This window comes from Quercus suber, unplaced genomic scaffold (assembly GCF_002906115.3).
Source record: "Quercus suber isolate HL8 unplaced genomic scaffold, Cork oak 2.0 scaffold_980, whole genome shotgun sequence".
NCBI classification, from domain to species: domain Eukaryota; kingdom Viridiplantae; phylum Streptophyta; class Magnoliopsida; order Fagales; family Fagaceae; genus Quercus; species Quercus suber.
This window is the reverse complement of record NW_027070395.1, coordinates 109,028-129,715: the sequence shown is the minus strand read 5'-3', so window position 1 is coordinate 129,715 and position 20,688 is coordinate 109,028. Positions and strand designations below refer to the sequence as shown.

The 20,688-nt window shown below is 31.2% G+C and overlaps 1 protein-coding gene across 4 annotated transcripts; it reads right to left on the bottom strand.

Annotated features, from left to right (window-relative positions):
* Positions 1-16,119: 16,119 nt before the first annotated feature.
* Positions 16,120-20,097, bottom strand: LOC111990213 (uncharacterized). 4 transcript variants are annotated; one of them, XM_065768645.1, is made up of 3 exons: positions 19,978-20,096; positions 18,848-18,935; positions 16,120-18,733 (listed from the first exon to the last, which is right to left on the bottom strand). In XM_065768645.1, the coding sequence occupies exon 3, from the start codon at positions 18,652-18,654 to the stop codon at positions 16,405-16,407; it is 2,250 nt and encodes a 749-aa protein (XP_065624717.1). In that variant the 5' UTR covers positions 18,655-18,733; positions 18,848-18,935; positions 19,978-20,096; the 3' UTR covers positions 16,120-16,404. The 4 variants fall into 4 exon arrangements, with proteins under 4 accessions (XP_065624717.1, XP_065624716.1, XP_065624718.1 ...); XM_065768647.1 differs by lacking the exon at positions 18,848-18,935 and having other exon boundaries at positions 16,552-16,665; positions 16,740-18,733; positions 19,978-20,097; XM_065768644.1 differs by lacking the exon at positions 18,848-18,935 and having other exon boundaries at positions 19,978-20,097.
* Between the last annotated feature and the right edge of the window lie 591 nt (positions 20,098-20,688).

The following is a 20,688-nucleotide window of genomic DNA, read 5'->3' as shown; positions in this document are numbered from 1 at the left end:
GCACAACGACTTGGACACTACTTCTTTGACCGAATACCTTCTCTCAACTATGGGTCACTTTCAGGAAAACTTTGGTAGTTCCAATTTGATGTTATTTAACTCAACTGGATTAATGAAATTTTCAACCGAAAAAAAAAAAAAAAAACCTCTATAGAGCTCCATTTTGTTTGTGTGCATGGTTTGTGTTTAATTATAGGTATATGGGCCTGATAGTTCCTGTTCAAAAGACACATATTTTAATTTTTCTTCAGAAATTATCAAAAGAAAATATTATGCTCGCACAAGAATTTAAAAGTTTTTAGCTTTTCTTGAATTTAGAAATGTTATTTGGATTTTGAATAAAATTTTCAGATTTTTAATTTAGTGTATGCTTTGTTGTGGATCAAATTTTAAGTTTACTAGCCGCGAACTCACGCGTTGCGCATGATAATTATTTTTATGATGGTTTTATTAAAAAAAATTACAATTTAAACTAATCTAATAATGAGTAATGTATTTCATAATTATATTTTTATTTATTATAGGAACAATCATAAATGTAATATAGGAACAATCCAAAACACCAAAAAAACGTAAACTAAAAAAATTAATAAAACTTAACAATGATTAGTTGAACCAATATTAGGGTAAAATTTTGTTTTTGATAATCTATTAAGGTTATTTTCTTTGTAGAAATTATAATTTTGTCCACCCAAAACATATTATCAAATAAACAATTATTAGCAAAATCTAAGAATTAAATTTCTATACATGCATTGTTATAAAATAATAATAATTAAAATAAAATTGCAAAAGTTAAAATTTGTCACCCATCTGATTATTTTCGTTTGGCTAACCTTTGCTTTTCTTTAAATAAATGACATTATAAAGTACTTCTAATACAACTATTAAGAGTACTTTGTCCATCACAAAGGATTAGAAAATAAACAAAAATTAGTAAAGTCTCATAGTTTAACATCTAAATTGAGCACTATAAAAAATCATACTATGTAACAAAATAAATACCAAATTATCCAAATCATGTTATGTAATAGAATAATATTATATTTTGATATGCTATGTTTAATTCTTTAGAACGCAATAAGATAACATTTAACAATCAAAGAGAATAAAATAAAATAAAATAAAAAAAACAACAACAACAATTTAAAAAACAAAACTAAATTGCATTAACCCAAAATAAAGTTTTAAAGAATATAAAAAATTATCAACCTAAAGTAGAGATGCAAGAAAAAAAAAATAAAAAAAAAAATCCACCAAAAAATTTAGAGAGAGAGAGAGAGAGGGAACCCTTTTTTTTTTTTTTTTTTTTTTTTTAAGGGAAAACTATGCATAGAATAGAAGAAATAGTGACGAATTTATAGTAATAGGATGATAATAAAAAGAGACAAAAATAAAGGAAAATGAAGAAAAAAAGGAAGAATGATATTAATGTAGAGGGTAGTGGAGAGATGAAAATGTAAGGGAGGGAGAAAGATTGAAGAATTAGTGGGGAAATGAAATAGTAATGGAGAGAGAAGGTTGGAGAAGTGTAAATATTAAAAACAATTATAGGAAAATTGAAAAAAAAAAAAAACCCTAAAGCTTGAAATGCTTCAATGTTGTTGGTTTTTTTTTTTTTTTTTTTTTTAAAGCTGAAAAGGCTCACACAAAATTCTAAAGCTAAACTGAAAAAGCTTTGGGCTTGATAATGGAACTAAATAAATAAGAGGTGGGCTAGATTAATTATACAGATTTATTATAGGGTGATAATGAAAGTAAATAAATAAGTAGTAGGTTGGATTTATTATAGGGTGATAGTGGAAGTAAATAAATAAGTAGTGGGCTGCATTTATAGGGCTGAAAATTGTAAAAACCATTTTAAAATTGTAGGAAAATTATATTTTAAAAAAGAAAAGAAAAAAAGAATGACGTGGTAGTTGATGTGGCGCAACGTGAGAGCAACAACATTAAACGCTACGCTTCAACTTTAGGGTTATTTTTTTTATTTTTTTTTTATTTTTTCCTTTAAGCTGAAAAGGCTCACACAAAATCCTAAAACTAAACTGAAAAGTTTTGAGTTGGGCTTGATAGTAGAACTAAATAAATAAGAGGTGAGCTGGATTAATTATACATATTTATTATAGGGTGATAATGGAAGTAAATAAATAAGTAGTGAACTAGATTTATTATAAGGTGATAGTGGAAGTAAATAAATAAGTAGTAGGCTACATTTATAGGGTTGAAAATTGTAAAAACCATTTTAAAATTGTATGAAAATTATATTTTAAAAAAGAAAAGAAAAAAAAGAATGATGTGGCAGCTGATGTGGCGCAATGTGAGAGCAGCAGCATTAAACGCTACGCTTCAGCTTTTAGTAATATATAGATATAGATAGATATAGATATGTAGTAGTAATAATCAATGATGAAGATTTTTAGATTTATCGGTATATTAATTTATTTTTCTTTTCCAATCTTTTCTACAACTTATAATGAAGATTTAAGTTCAAAAAGTCAATCTCTTTTACTTTTCTTTACTCCCTTGGCATCTTGACTGATCTAAATCGTTTTCATACAAATCTGTTTCGCTGTAGGAAAATTACCAGCAAGCCAATAGTACAAATTGTTGGCTTAAAAAAGAACAAAAATTATTGTCAAATGTTTTAACCATGTCTTATGTAAGTAAACTATGACAAAATGCAAAAGACCCTCCAACTTAGGGTCACTTTCACACATACTCCGGTTGTTTCAATTTAATTTTTTAATCCATAGGACAAGTGAAGTTATCATATTGATAATTTCTTCAGCTCAATGACTGAAAAAATATGAGTAAAATGACTTGTGATAACTAAAAAATAATTAAGTAAAATATAATATAGATATTTTTTTTTCATCTTCTTCCTTTCTCTGTCTTGTCTCCTTCTTCCCTCTCATGAAACACACAAAATAGTAAAAGGCATTCTTGATAATAATCACAATTTTGGTTTATAATTGCTTCACCTCTTCACACATTAAGTTCATGACTTTCTAGTAACCAACTAGAGGGATTTCACAAGGTCAAAAAACAAATCCAGTGTAGACGGTAAGAATTTCCAATGTCTCTTTTCATCAAATGAATGTTGAAATCTTTGCACAAATTTTGATTAGCAAAGATCGTGGCCAGGGCCTAACACTTTTTTTTTTTTTTTTGGGTGGGTAATCAGCCTAACTTGTTTTGACTTGACATGGATTGCACTTTCCACGACATATTAATATATGGAGAAAAAAGTTATATATTGTTGAGAATTTAACTTCAGTGCACAAGGAAGAAATTTTGTTGGAGTAAAAACAACTTAGCAGTTAAGAGAAACAAAACAATATAATCATATGTTCTGTGTATACTTGGGATAGTAAGTTACACTTAAGAGAAATTGGACCCCTTTTTCCTTTGTATATAAGAGGAGGGGGGGGGGGGGGGTTTCCAATAGGATNGGGGGGGGGGGGGGTTTCCAATAGGATGAGAGGCTAGCAATTTTCTCTCCTAAACATTATGGGAACATAAAAGTTTTCCCTTCTAGACTTTTCACGCTTAAAGAACATGACTTTCTAGCTAATCATACTAGAGTTTTTACGTTTTAGTACCTACAACGATTTCACAACATCAAGAACAAACCCTAGTGTATACAGCGTCAAATTCGATTGTCTCCTATTACATCAAACTAGTGTATAGATAAGTATAACCCGTGCATATGTATGGTACAATTAAAAAAAAAAAAATTGCAATTACACACATACATGGGTTCAAATTATACTCTCTCTCTCTCTCATTTTTTTATTTTAATTTTTTTTGGATATACACATGAGTTTGCCCTTTCTTTTTTTTGTTTATGCACCTCATTAACTCACTTAAAACAAAAAATTAAAAAAAAAAAACTTAAATAGGGCATGTGATGCAAAATTAGACAACAATTAAAATCCAATTTCTTTTGGATATACACATGAAGGAACAAGGTTTCAAGTTCAAGTGTTAAAGCCTTGTAAGTCTATCCAAGAATCAAGTGAAGAAGTGCTAGATTTTAAAACTCGATAGCTAGCTCGACAAATAGCATCTATCAAGGTTAAAAAGGCAGATTTTGCCCGATGATCGACAGCTGTTCGATAGATACTCTATCTATCGAGATTTAAGAAAATCAGATTTTCAGATTTGATTTCAACCCAATCCTTGGATACATGTTTAGGCTTTCTTTTCTCACAACTCTAAACATATATAAAGATTATTTTAAGCGCCGTCACAGTTGATGCAAGTCAGTGCAACTTGATGAAAAGGTTTTTCACAAGCATATGGTGACCGAAGACATATGCCTTAGTTCATTTTTCTCTTCAAGAAGCTGTTGCGTTTGTATGCCATAGGGTTTTGTAACTAAGGAGGTTCATAATCTTCATCGTGTTAATGAACTGAAAAACTTTGCAGTCAACATCCTTCTCAAGTTGGTGATTAGTCACGTACTTCGATCCTAATCAATGGCAAGCTTTTCTCTTTTATCCATTCCTTCACACAAATTGACATATTTTCAAAAGTAAAAGTGAAAAGATAATGTTGCCCATAATTTAATCATTAATTGGCTTTGCAGCCTTTGCTTTATTATTAGTAGATAAGTGAAACAAGACCATGCTCGATCATTTTCTTCTTTTTCATTTTTTTTCTTGACAGTTGATTAGCTGCACATGTATTGTCTATTATGGCGGCTGTTGAAATCCGAGTTTTATCTATGGAAAAAGTAGCTAGGTCGTTTTCAATAAATGGAAGTCATCATTCTCCTCTAATCTACATTTTTCTGATATCAGTGTCATACTTACTGACAATATCTAATGCTATATTTGAATATCCTTCACTTGACCATACGGCGTTAAAGGAACATACGGCGTAGCCTTCTGAACATACACAGTGGCGAGTCTACTTCTTCTTCTTCTTCTTCTTCATTTTTTTTTTTTTTTTTTTGTGGGTATAATTGTAGTGTTCAGATCATTAAAAAAGTGTAAACTAACCGTAAGTTGTGACATCCATTAAAAAGTTCAACAATATAATATATATATATATATATATAAATTAACAAGCAATATAAACAAAAAGAGTATAAAAATAATATTAAATAAAAATAAAAACATTTATAAAAAAACAACTTATCTATTTTAATTATAATTTATTCAGAAAATATAACATCTAATTTAATCAAATTTTACTTTGCACTAGGTTAATTATTTAAAAAGATGGTGAATTTTGTAAGCATAATTAATGGACTGGGGCCGGGGAATAAAAAAGATAGAAAAGAAGAACAGAGAGGGTCTAAGAACGGAAAGAACAGAGAGAAACAAATAGAAATATATTACCACAACCCCCCCCACCCCCCCCCCCCCCCCCCCCCTCTTCTTTTTGTTGGAGGAATCTATTAGAGAAACTAAACCACTAAAAGAGGCTCAATACAGAGTCTGTTTAGGTACAACCCATTAGCATCAGCATTGAGAAAATCTACAATGTCCATTGGCGGACTACTAAATAAACAAAAACATTAATTTGGATATGGGACCCAATCTTGCTCAGACATCTATGCATCTATTAGATTCCCAAAGCAATGCTTAATTCGAACTTGGGAGAGTTGTGAGATATTACCTTTATTTCTAGCAATTGATCTCTTAACAGTAATATACAATACAATGCAACGATGCTCACTTTCTCTTAAGAATCTCCTAGGATCACTCTGTATAGTCTCAATGAATGACGACAAGTTTGTGCCTATATCTACAATCAAATTAGAGATTCATGGGTTGACGGGGTAGGTGAATCTTTTTTGGGAATTTAATATGGTTTAGGCTGAGGTAGTATGGCCCCCTTCTCTTATCTCATTTCCTATACCAGGTTGGTGAGGTTCACAACCTAAAATCTTCCTCAATTTATTTCTAGATAGATATGATAGAAAATTAGTCTATGGCATCCATTCCAGGATAATTTCTCTTTATTATCAAATCAAGATATCAATTATTTTTTGGCAAATTGGACCTCTTATTTGATGATAAGAGATTTTACACATTGAGCTAACTGAAACTCACCAGTCTACCTCAATTCTAAAAAGTGAATTAATAAAATTAGATGTTGGTAGGGGCATTGCAACAAGAGATTATTTTTTAGGACAACTATTTGTGTATCTAGTAATTTTTGATAACTTTTTTTTTTTTTAATTCGATACTTACAACAGGAGAATGGAGATTTGAACTCTAACTGTTTCTATTAGAAACACAAATAAACTAATTTTTGGTAGTTTATTTGTATAGGGTTTATCATAAGGAATAATTTTTGGTAACCTTTATACTGAATGTGACAAAAAGTTAAAAGTTAGTTAGTTTTTTTTTTTTTCAAAGTAGTTTAGTTAAAAATATTAGACAAAAAGTTAAAAGTTTTTGGCAAATATACACAGGTCATATACTCTCGCAGTCACTGACACTTGATAAAATTATTACTATGCTCCTAAATTCGACTCTTTTGGCTGAATATTGCAAAAAATTGAGTTTATTTGTGATATGGGTACTAATAGAAGTTATTTGGGAAAATGAGGAAAGAAGCAAATTTTGGCAACACTGTTTCCGAAATTCTAACAAAAAGTATGAGAGAGGAGAGATAAATGATGTGATGGTTGGAGTGAGAAAAAATTTGAATTTTAGTAATGAGGTTACCAAAATTCTTGCTGCCCAAGATCTACTGCCCAGATGAAGTGCCCGAAGGAGAAGTGATCGAAAGGGAAAAAACCAATTGCGGCAACCAAGTTGCCGAAATTGCGAGTGAGGAGAGAGAAAAAAAGGAATTGTGGCAACCAAGTTGTCGAAATTGTAGAGGAGGGAATTTAATAGTAATTTTGGCAATGAAGTTGCCATAAATGAGGGGGAAAAAAAAGTTTGTGGCAACCAAGTTGCCGAAATTGGAGAAAAGAAGAAGATTTGGGCTGAAAATTGGAGGAAAAAAAAAAAAAGGAATTTTGGCAGCCCATAAAAAGGAGAACAAATGATTTGTGGCAATGGAATTGCCGATAATGGGAGAAAAAAAAAAGAATTGTGGCAATGGAGTTGCCGAAAATTGGAGGAGAGAGAGAGAGAGAGAGAGAGAGAATTGTCTAGATAAAAAAAAAAAAATGTTGGAGTCCTATTCTAAAAAGTACACATATTCTTATTATTTTCGTATGTCAGTAGTTTTTTTGACCGAAGCAGTTTGGTTTGTGTGTATGTCATGTTCTTTCATTTCATCTTGTAAAAGTATTCTTTGCATAATTTGCCCTATGAAACAAATAATTATAGATTCAAGTACATTAATTCTTATTCTCAACAAAAAAAAAGTACATAGATTCTTATTCTGTGCTAGATTCCTGTCAATGCATGCCCCGAAGAGAGAAAATTATGGAAGAAAAAGATGATTGATGTGCACATTGTAAAAAAAAAAAAAAAAAAAATAGAGATTCTTTGCAGTGAATATATGTTTATAGTTAAATAATTTGTTTGTATCAGAGTGTCCCATCTTGGTTTGTGTTGTGTCGTATTTGGTCAATTGGCGTATCTAGTTATACAGTTTAAAATCTAAGAATTTAACTTATATGAAACTTGTATCCTATTTAAACAGTACTAATATTACTAAAGTTTCCACAGTTCATATTTTCTACTTTTTTTCCCCTAAAAATTCTATTAACCTTCTTCTCCACTCTTATTCCCCTCATAATTCTATCAACCATTTTCAATTCATGTTTGCCATGCATTCTACAAACAACTATAAGGAACAACACTAGCAAATATTTATCCATTCTTTATCTCTTACAAGGTGAGTTATATCTCTTAAGTAGTTACTTTTCTTTTTATAATATTCATGTTGATATCTTTTAGGGGCATAGCTAAGCATGAAAATCTTGTTTTTGTTAAATTATTTGTTTATGGAAATCTTAATTTTGTTAAATTATTTGTTTATGAAAATCTTGTTTTTGTATTATGTGTTTTGTAACATGAACTGATTTGTATGATATGTTTAAATTATTTGTCCATGAATTCTTGCCTAAAATTTCATATAGCAAAAATATATTTCAAAATTGACATAAATTTTCCTTAAAAAAATACTTACTTTGTTAGCCTATAATAAATATGTATGCTATTAGAAAACCCAAAAAAAAAAAAAAAAGGTTAGTATATGCTCATAAATAAAACATCTAAGTTTAAGGTATAATAATAATAATGAAAATTGTACGATATTAGAAATATTTATCTATTATCGTATGGATGCATGAGAATATTATAAAATTTGTCTTGTTTTAAAAAAAAGCAAAATGAAAAGCTACATAAAATAATTAACTTAACCATAACAGGTCCTTCTAAATGTTAATATTATGCTAAGTTACTTAAGAAAAGGGAAACAAAAAATAATTTTAACTACAATGATGGACAATAATAAATTACTAGTGAACCAATCCTCTTTAATAGAATTCTCTCAGCTCTAGCTATTTAAATATGGAATATTTTTAATAGATTACCTTATTGTATTGCATTTTAATGGTTGTGTAGTGCTAATATATTAATACTATTGTTATGTTTTAGAAATAAAACCTCACTGTAGCAAGTTGCTAAAATTTTTAATATTTACCAAGGAAGTGACTTTGGCTTAAAAAAGCCCTCTCACACACGGAAGAGTTGTTAGCAGTACTTATTGTTTCCTTACTTGCTATATTTTGACAGGATAATGATCTTATATTAAAAGATTCATAATCCTCCCTACATGCATTCCTTTTCAAATCATACGCAGAACGTTTCTCACTTTTAGATAGCATGGAGAATGCATCCTCCACAAGTTTCAAAGCCAATTCAGTGCCAGGAAACTTTGTCTTGATAGGTTGTAACAATGTGTGGAGACTTTGGTAACAATATTTAACAGCATGAAATGTAGACGAAGGCGTAAGCTGAAGAACCCAGTAGTAATCAATTCCATAATCAGGAATCTTGATATTGGACGCAGATAGAATGTCACAGACAGCCAACATTGTGCCAATGTTATTAAAATAAAAAAAAAAAAAAAATAAATCTTCCAAGTATAGGAGAAAATCAAAGATATAGGATATATAACAATGTAATAGAACATAAAATTCTTTAAATCTGTATTTCATGTATGCATGTGCTAAAGCTGTTGAGGCAAACCCATGCAATACAGAAGGGGTAAAGATTAGAAAATTGTCTTTAATAAAAGGCAAATATTTTGAGTCACCCTGCTTAAGTGTAAATCAAATATGCTACTAATCTATTAAGCATGTATTCAAAACACAAAATACCTTAACCTCATGGAGGTCATCATTGACAAAGTTTAGCAACCGATCGTTTAGCATGTGGTCTACCTGACAAAGCCAGTTAAAGATAGTCAGTGAAGCATCATCAGTCAAACAATTCCCTATAAACAAGATGGTTGAAGATAGCAATTGCATAGTTTTCTCTATTTCTAATATCCTTAGTAAATGCAACTCCATATAAGCAATGTATATTGCTTCACAAGAAGTATCAAGGGAAGAATAAATACACAAGATGGTTGAAGCTAACAGGTACAGTGAAGAAAAGTGCTGTTTGTCAATTACTTTTTCTCTGATTAACCTACCTTTACAAGAAATATTGATTCCATAAAACAAGGCATATAATGTTCAGTAATTAATGATATATGGAAGATGGTAGAAGCTAGAAACAATGAAACAGCATCAATATTGTTTCCCAAATGTTTTCCAAATGGTCAGTAAGCAACACAAAATTACAGTACAGAACTGGGGTAAGAAGAGAAACAATAACAACAATACTAACAAAATCACAAGAATTACTACCTGTGATCGAAGAGTTTCCTTGTATGTCCCAATTTCTCTAAAAGCAAATGTGAATTTGGTCATAACAGGGCCTAAGAAAAAAAAAAACAAATTAACACCAAATAAACAAACATATTGAGCTTTGACAGATAGAAGTATCCGTTACCCCAGTCAAATATTTCAAAGAGAGCTCATTTGGTTGGCACATATGTAAAAAAAAATATTTCAATAATTTTACTTGTAAAAATTTGTAATCTTTATTATTTTATTTTATAAATAAAATAGAAGTAGTATAGTAATTTCATTATACCATATGTGTTTGCAAACTTGAAATTGCATGATATAGTGACTAATACCAATACACATACTTCATGCCTACTCAAAAAAAAAAAAAAAAAAAAAAAATTAAGTTGTTGTCTATAATCAAATTCTAGTTCAATTAAAAAAACATTTGGCATAAATTTGAAGTGCAATTAGTATCTAATCTAGAATCTAATAGATTTTTAATTCAACTTCCATATATAATCCAAATCACTTTACATATATATTTTAGTGAAAAAAAAAAAAAAANTTTTTTTTTTTAAATAATATTTTTGATTGTGTGTTATTAAATTTATTTTTTCTTTTGTTGGACTTTTTTTCAATTGTTGCAAAAGCAACTAAATTTGAGCAAGAATTCTATATTTCAAATCAATTGTTTCTCATATAAATCTTAGAAAAATGATATCAAAAGTTTTTTTTTTTTGAGAAGGGATATCAAAAGTTCATTATACCTTTTTTTTTTTAATATACAAGATAGAAATTCTACTCTAACCTAATCTAAATATATATGTGTGCGAAGCTCCTTCCTAAAGACTTGAACCCCGGCCCTTACCCCCACACCCCACAAACACTTATACTTATGGAGTGACCATCGTATCAAGGGTGTGCATTGATAAAGTAGATTATACTTAATAACTAATGCATCACTAAAAGTAATTAATATAACAAAATAAATGGTATTTATCCTATTAGTGATCGTTTTAATTACATAGAATAAAGACTATAATGTTGGTTCCACACATATGTATAATGGAAATCTAAATGATTAAGATTAATTTTAGTGAATTCACAAATATTTAATTTTAGATGGTTTGTATATCAATTGTTGTCAAAAAAAGAAAAAAAGAAAAAAAAGGTAAATCCATTTAATATAAATAATTAATGCATAATTATAGATTATTAATATATGCATTTACTCTATTGACAAATTCAACGAACTAATACTTTAATATAGATGAAAATTTCGTTGAGCTGAAAGCCTAAATATATAAAGAGAATATAAAGAGAATCTTAAGGAATACACCATATAACAAAACCTCATACCCTCTCACATAACTTCTCTATTTTTGGCCAAACTTTATATATATATATATATATATATATATAAAGTTTTGGCAAAAAAGAAGGGTACATAATAAGCTACCATAGAAGAATCGAAATTTTTTTTGTCTAGCTTGGGCTAGTGTAGCTCATTCACTAGCCTAAAAGTACAAACCACGTACATAAGTCTTATTATACTCAATCTCTAACCTATTTAACCTACAACAATGCAATGCAACAATAGTGCATGCCAAATTTATATAGGTTGAACATCTCTAACGTTGATTAAAGGGTAATATATATCTTTTGCTGCGATCATCTTAAGTAAAAAACTAAAAATACCAAATCAAATCAAATTTTTGTATACATGTTTTAAGGGGGTGATAGGTCACGGGTTTGAGTCTAGGAATGAGCTTTAAAAAAAAAAATTTGAAGGGTAAAGCTGCCTTCCAACCACCCCTCCCAAACCTCGCAAAAGTGAGGGCAAGTTTTTTGCGATCTTGACCTTTTAACCATGTTTTGATGGGAGAAAACAAATCAAAGGGACATACCTCCCATAGCAACAAAAAGAGGATCATAATGCCCTCCTCCAAAATTTTCTAAGGAACTTGCAAAAGCAACGTCCACATCATACCCCTCTGAAAGTCCTTCTCTGAAAATTAAAGAAAGTTAAAAGCACATAAGATGGTTTAAAAAGAGGAAAATTTACAATCAACTTCCTTGTGTTTGGTCCTATAGAAATTTAGTCCACAAATTTTCCGTTGTTACATTTAGCCCGCTAAGGTTTTGACTAAAATGAAATCATAAGAGTTCCATCCAAAGTATCCTTAAACGATTTCATTTTAATCCAATTGAAAAAGCTTATGAAAAATTTAAAATCATTTAATTTGAACCAAATCTTAACAATTTCAACAAATGTAGCAATTGAAAATTTGCGGATTAAATTGTGATCAAGCCAAACCACAATTGTGGAATATATAATGTATGTATGTATGAGCTTACGTATATTTTCGACATCCTTTGTAAAACTTAGCACATTTTGTCCTCAATGATTCGGTATTTTCTTCCAAGCCTTGTAACTGCATTATACGAAAACAATAATTTCTAATCAAATGCTAATTAAGGACAAACTCACAATGCTGAATATGTTTGATGTAGTTAATGCTAATTGAATAAAAAATCATGGTTGATTAATATTAGTGCATAGATTAACAGCAATAATGATTTAGTAATTAGTATATTAAAATTTGAACAAGGAAAAAAAAAAAAAAAACCTGTTGGCGGAACATAGGAGAATCGTCGAGTTTTGAGAAATGCATTTTGGAAAATCTGTGGCTGCTAATCTCTTAATCTCTTTTTGAGTTTTGTAGAGCAATGAATTAGCAGAAAATGTAATCGTTTTCCAATCGAGAATGAAAGAGAAAGAGAGAAACAAATTTTCTCGGCCTTTAGTTTGGGAAGAATAAGATTAAAATTAATTTAAGTTAATAAAATGATGATAATGGTAATTAGTTTATGGACTTATGGTTAATAATAAAAGGAGATGGAGGAGACGCGCATTTGGAGGAGGCTATATTTGCTGTTTTTAACTCTTTAAACGAGTTTTTTTTTTTTTTTTTTGGTCTGTTACAAAACTTTTAAACTAAATAATAGCGACGTTTCATCCCTGTCCACTCGATCCATTTCTCTTACCCACCTTTTTTCTCTCTCTCTCTCTCTCTCTCTCCTCCCTGTCTCTCTCTCTCTCTCTCTCTCTCTCTCTCTCTCTCTCTCTTTATTAAATAATTAACTCACACACGCTACTAAAAATGTGACCTATAGCCACTTTTTTTAGCCGCGTTATTAAAAAACATGGCTACAAAAAAATCAAAATCAAAATCAAAATCAAAATCAAATTTTGCTGTCTATATAGATACCAAATTTAATTTGATTTTTTTTAAAAAAAAAAAAATCTAATAATTGGAGATGAGGTTTGAACTCTAGATGTTCGTGTTGGAAAAACTAAGAAATACCTACTAGAGTTACAAGACTCTTAACAATTTTTTAAGAATTATATCTTAATTATTTAGTAATATTTTATCGTTTATTACCACCTAAGTTAGGGTGTGCATCAAATCCATCAACCCGATAAAACGGACTCAACCAGACATTTTGGGTTGGTTTTGGTGGGTTAGGTTGGGTTGAAATTTTATTAGATCGAATATAAATTAAGCATATTATATGAAAATGTAATAATTTATTGAAAATTTTGTTTAATAATTGATGGAAGCCGAAATTTTTACAAGGTAAAAAATATTTATACACAATCCATTGACCCATGTAGGTTGGGTTTGGTTGATTTCTACATGTGTAATGGGTTGGGCTGTGAATTTTTCAACTCGACAAAGTTAGGTAGGGTTGAAAAAATTCTCCAACTTGACCCATATGCACATACACCATCAATAAACCTATGACAAAGACTATATCAGTCACACACTCTTTCTTTGAACAAAACTTAGTTACAATTATTGTACCTTAATTTTCTCAAGTAAATTCAGAATTAAACTACAAATTACATCCTTAAAGTTTATGGTAATTATGATTTTTTGCCCATTTTTATTTAAAAATTAGATTTTGATCCCTAATGTTAACTTGATTAAAGCACTTCCATCCATTTAGAATCTCCTGAGCGAACAAAGTGTGACTCCTAAATTATTGAAGGTTCTCACTTATCTTTTGGGGATTCATATTATTTGAAAACTTTTCATTTTATAAAAATCAAATTGTGTACAAGATACAAACTATCATGTTATTTAAAATTTTTAAATAAAGTGCCAATTTATATAACTTTGAATATGTAAAAGATCCATTTTCATATCTTATACTTATATTTAAAAATTGAAAATTTGAAAAATGCCAAGGCTACTTCAAATCTTACCAAAAAGAAAATGTAATTAATTAATATTGAAATTACTCTTTTTATTTATTTATTTATTTATTTTTGTAATTGGGGACACATTTGTAAGTTTTAAATGTTTAAATTTGTAATATTTCTAACAAAACTCTCTCATAAGTTACACATGATATTGTGCCACTTTGATAAAATGACAATGACATGTGGCCCTAGAGATAGTCACAAGAAAGAAAGAAAACCATAAGAACATGAATGTGAATTGCTATTCCCCAAGGCTGCAAGACTGCCCACTTTGAAGGGGATAAGGAGATGCCAAAGTTGTTATTGACTTTATTGACATTTTCGACTTACACCTTGGCTTGGATTTTCATTTGGTTGTAATTGATATCGGACCTCTTCTTTGCAAGTTTATTGTTGTTTCATTTTCCTTTAGCCTCGTATCCTTTAATGGGTTAGATCATAATTTCTTGTTAAGGATCTCAATCCATTAACTCTATCCTTTCTTGGGCTCTTGTAGATGCTAACGGGCATGTTGCCCTATTTTTTTATTTATATATGAAATAAAAATCCTACTCTAACCTAGTATATATGTCAATACATGTATGAAGCTCTTTTTTAAATACTTGAACTCTAGCTTTGTTAATAAAAATATCATTATTTACCCCAAAAAAAAAAAGGCAGAAATACCATTTTCGTCCCTACATTTTCACACGATTCCCACTTTGGTCCCTAACTTTTTTTTTCACCGATTTTAGTCCCTATTCTGGAAAATGCGTCTCGTTTTTGTCCATACCGTTACATCAGAGACGGAAATTGCACAGCTGACAAACGGAATAAATTAAAAATATTAAAATAATACCCACAAATGCCACGTCATTTTTTAAAAATAAAAAATTAATTTGTAAATTTTAACTAAATGAAAAAAAAGGAAAAAACTGAAATAAAAATAAAAACTAAGAAAATTCAAAAACCCAAAAATAAAAACAGATCTTCCTTCAACCAATTCTTTTAAACGTGACAACTAACTAAATTTTTTAATATTTATTGTTATTTAGAAAAAAAATTCTCTTCCTTATATCTTTCAACTCTCAAGGTAAGGTTACAGTGAGTGCTGAAGTAACAGTTCCAGTTGGCAGAATAGAGCTGCATAGCCTTCAGTCTTGAACAATGGAAATGGTGTTGTTGTACACTTGTATTGTATTGTACCCAGTGGCAGTGGTAGTGGCAGTGGTTAACCATAACAAAAAGCAACCAAGCTTTCTTTGTGGGTAGGAGGATATGGTTCAGCAACTGACTATTCAAGCCCATACACCTCAAGAATTGGCCATTTTGTTCACTAGCAAAACAAAATAACCCCAACTTCGGATTTTCCCTGGGTAGCTTTGGTTCTTAACTTCTCATGTGGATTGTGAAAATTTTGGAGATATATTTCTGCAAAACCTTCTCTCTTTTTTTTCTTTTTTTTCTCCTCTTGTTTTAAAGGAAAGAAAAGTTAATTCTAGGTTCTCTATAAAGCTACAAAGTTTGCCAGTCGTTTGGAATTTTCTAATTATGATTTTTTTTTTTTTTTAGGAAACTTAATTAATGAATTGATAGCAGTGCCATTGCCACTAACCACAAAATGCTTATAGCAATAAAACATTTGACCATTAATTAGATTTAATTAAAAAATTCAAAACACTTTATTTCCTCTTTTTTAATACCTTAACAATTATTAGGTTATTAAGAGGGTGTAACAATTTCAAAGCTTTTTTTTTTTTTTTTGAGAAAAAAATTTCAAAGCATTTTATAACTCCAATTCAGCTTGGTTGGGACTGAGTGGGTTAGTGGGCGAATACTTGTGTAAATATATATATATATACACACATGCACACAATAATCCCAAATGAGCATTCCATTACAGTGTGTATCTGTTCAAGTATTCATGCCTCTTAAAACAAAGTTGTGATCTGGGTTGCATATGTGCTGGTGGAGCTTGGAAACCTGACAAGTGTCGTCTGGGATTTGGTTGTAATAGAAATTAAGAATTATTCATAGGTTGAGTGCATAAGCAAAGCCTTGAAACACATCTCTTTGGCATTCATGCTGTCCTGACATTTGTGTTGGTTTATAATTCATAGTTCCATACATCAGAGAGAAATCTGTCCACCTAGAATAACCTATTTCAAAATAAAAATATGTACCGCATTCTTTAATGAGTGACACTGTTTCTAGTTTAATCCTTTATCAACAGAGACTACACTGAACTAAACACAAAAGGTAGAGAATACACATATTTTTAGAACTCATGTTCAGTATTATATGGTGCAACACCATGAGGTTTCTCTTGGCATCATATTCTTCGTTTGGGAGGTAAAGCATTTGGTTCCAAGTGCCAAGAGCTTTCTGGAATGTCATATTTGCCAATTCCAGGAACTCTAAAAGCAAGAATTCGATGAGAGAAACCAAGCATCTTTGATTGGGAAACTGAATGAGTGACATCAAACCCATCAATTTGTAGCCTATGGAAGAAAGTCAGGCAACCCTTCACCTCCTCCAGCCTGGCAATTGTTATCTCATCCCTTTCATGTAAGTCTGACAGAATTTCAACAACCTGACATTGGTAATTTTCATAATCAGAACACTTCCATTTGCTATTCCAATTCTTGTACATAACCCAAATCTCACCTTTTAGCGGGTAAATATCGTAGATTGGCTCAGCAGTGCTTTTTTGGCAGATAACATTATAGGAGAACTGTGACATTTCAAGGTTGACACTAGCTCCACTAACCTTAAATTTCCCACAAACTATGGGTAGGTTTTCTTTCTTCCAATCAATCTCATGGTCAAGAATGGGTAGAGGTTCTAGGAAAGTCACACATACTTGGCTTTCAGAAATTATATCATCTATTCTGGTGTACTGCCGTGGCAAAAAATCTTTTCCACTGTTCACAGCCCATACCTGACCTGTGGCAAAATCATTTAATGACCAACTGGGCTTCAAAAGTTTATCTCGTGGAGATGATTTTGGGGAAGGAAGTCCTCCCAATGGAATAGAGCTAGGAAAACTACTAGCATTCCCATTCTTTGGTGCCTTTTGGGAGTCAATAATCTCCTGAAACATACTATCAGGCAAGGCCAATTGATAAAGCTCAAACATCCCATGAACAATTTTATCAATTTCTCCACCCTTAAACCTATATGCCGGGATATTATGAGAGAATATATACAGATTATCCGGGGAGATATGGAAAGTGACAGGACTCCCTCCAATTTTTTGTCTCTCAAAGATGCTTTTGAAACCATCTACTTTCACCAAACATGCACCATCTGCACCTAAATATTTTGAAAAATCTGAGAGAATTTCAACTAACTCAAATTTACATCCTTTTACAAAACTAAGATCATGGGCCCATTCATGAAGGTTCCAATCCTTATACAGTGCCCAAATCTCACCTCGTTTCGGGAAAATTTCAAATTGTTCATCCGTGACGCCACGAATCCATGAGCATTTGTAGGATGAGACCATCGGCCAGCTCTCTCCATCATTCATCTCTGGATTCAAATCAAATGACCCACAAGCAACAGGTAAGCCAGCGTCACACCATCTTCTCTCACCAACACTAATAGGGATTGGCTTTAACCATGTAACAAGAGCTGATCGTGCTGATTTGCAAGCAACTCGAGCATACCGAAAAGTATGAGGTAGATTTGCTCTATATTGAGCACCCCAGATCTGACCTACCTTGAAATGCTCAGGTGTTCTGTCATTCTCAAAGGTATAGTAGTCCTGACAAGGCCTTTTCTGCGCCAAAGGTTTTGAAGAACAAGAAAAATTCTCCCCCAAACTGATGGGCTGTGATGTTGACAAATTTATATCGTCTATAGACAAATCTGTGTCCCCTCTAATGTTCCCTCTAGAATTCAAATCCTCAGAAACCTTACTGGATGATTGTTGACAAATAATTCTATCATGTTGCTGCTCAACATCAAGAAAATTTTGAAGTTTGAATCCCAAAGTTCCAATGTCTTCTGAAAATATCATAGTTTTTCTACAGCTGCCACCCAAACTTTGGCTTGAAAAACCACTCTGACACACAGAAGAGTTTTGAGCATTGATCATTGCTTCTGTACTTGCAATATTTTGACAGGATAATTCTCTTTTATTAAAAGATTGATTATCCCCCCAAAAAGCTTTTCTTTTCAAATCATATGCAGAACGTTTCTCATGGTCAGATAGAATGAAGAATGCATCTGCTACAAGTTTCAGAGCCAATTCAGTGCCAGGAAATGTTTTCTTGATAGGTTGCAACAATGTGAGGAGCAATTGGTAACGAGATTTAATAGCATCCATTGTAGAATAAGGTGTAAGCTGAAGAACCCAGTAGTAATCAATTCCATAACCAGGAACCGTCATATTGGAAGCAGATAGCATGTCACAGACAGCCATCATTGAGCTAAGGTTATCAATTGCTGGAAAAAGCCGTTGTGCCTTAAGTAAGTTAAACCTGGCACCAGTGTAGTCATTACTACTAATAATTTTTTGTTCAGCATTTTGCTGTTCTAGAAGAGCCTTCACTCTATTTTCGTTCATGTCTGGCATCCTCTAAATATCCTCAAATTCAGTAACCAACTCCAAATGATCCCAAATTTAGTGATTCCAAATCAGCCAAGTATCGAAACTGCAATCAAAGCGATAGATGAAATTGACATCAACAATGAGGAAAATGTATAACTTACAATGTGGAAAATTATCACTAGCAAGAGTTGGAAGAGGTTCTTAAGGCAATATTTACCAACAAAAACATCATTGTTCATGGGCAGCCTAAGGGAAACATCATCATTGTTTCCATGTGTACAAGAAGAATCATCTTTGTAAAACCTCTATCATGACAGATAATTATAAAATGATTACAATAAGAATCACCCTAACTAAGACATTACCAAAACAAATGCATTATTGCAAACTTATAAAAGCTACAAAAATATTCCAACCCACTAGGCTCTAAGAAATTTAACACAAAATTTAAAATAAAACCACCTAAGATTGCCTCTCAGCAAACCCACAACAAAGGCTTCCTTTGTGTGTGTGTGTGTGTGTGTGAGTGTGTGTGTATCCACTGCCCATATTTGTATCATTCAGTTAACCTCAACTCATGTTTTTGTATGGTGACCAGTACCCAGAGATTAAAACCAAAAGCTGAATGCTCTAAGTTGATATGAGAAGCATTCAGTCAAAACCATTAATTTCTAGCTACTTTTACCATGCTAAACTATACAAGAGTAACCATGCTTTATGAGGAAATTAGCAAAATAAAATTTCAATTATGGATTAGCAGATTTGACATATGAGGCCACTGAAACAGAAAACTGAATAAACACTGGTTCATAATACAATACTTGTTTTAGATAGGCATTTTCACGAACATTGTATGTGAAACAATATCATAAACTAATTTTATAGATCACTCCCATAAAAAAAAAAAATATTATAGATCAGTCACACAATTCAAAGTCTCTATTTACATACCCATAACAACAATCCTCAACCCATTCAAGCAAAATACCATAACAACAAAAAAAAAAAAAATGTAACTTTCTAAAGATATAATAATCAAGTACACATTTTCATTCATGAAATAGCATATATAGTTCCATCACATACTTTATGATACATCATAATCACAGAATGAGCTAAGTTAACATGATATATAATGTCCCACCAGTTACTCACATTTTCCTTCTACTTTACCACCATTCTCCCACCAACCAAAAGGGAACACAAGAAATAAATAAATAAAATAAGTATGAACAAAAACCTTAACTGAAGCACAATGAATGAAAAAGAACCCAGAAAGTTTTTTCTAAGACAAAAGACCAATGTCTGTTGCAATTCAAAATAGAAATAAAAGAAGAGAACCTTAACCTTTCATCTTCTTCCTTTATCTTTCAACTCTCAAGGTTACAGTGAGTGTTGAAGTACAATTCCCAGTTGGCAGAATGGAGTTGCTTTTAGCCTTTACCATGGAAATGCTGCGTTGTAGTTTGTGTCCAGTGGGCCAGTGGCAGTGGCAGTGGCTAACCAAGGGGCGACGCTATGAACCATAATAATAAGCAACCAAGCTTTCTTTGTGGGCAGGATATGGTCCGGCCCAACTATCCAAGCCCGTTTACCTCAGGACTTGGCCCATTTTGTTCACTAGGAAAAAACAAAATAAGCCCAGCTTCGGATTCTCCTTTGGTTCACCATCTCTTCTTATCCATTTTTTTTTGGCGGAAATACCATTTTCGTCCCTACATTTTCACACGATTTCCATTTTAGTCCCTAACTTTTTTTTTCATCGATTTTAGTCCCTATTCTAGAAAACGCGTCTCGTTTTTGTCCCTACCGTCAGTGTCTTAACGGCAAAGTCCTAGGTGGCAGACGGAAGCTGACGTGGCGCTAATGTGACAATTAAAATATTATTAAAAAATATTATTTAGCTTTTTTTTAATGCCATGTCAGTATTTTAATTTTTTTAAACAATTATGTCAGAAAATTTTAAAAATTAAATTAAATTAAAAAAATCATAAATTTAATTTAATTAAAAATTTTAATTAAAAAAAATTTCTTAATGTTCTTAGTGTTCTTCATTTT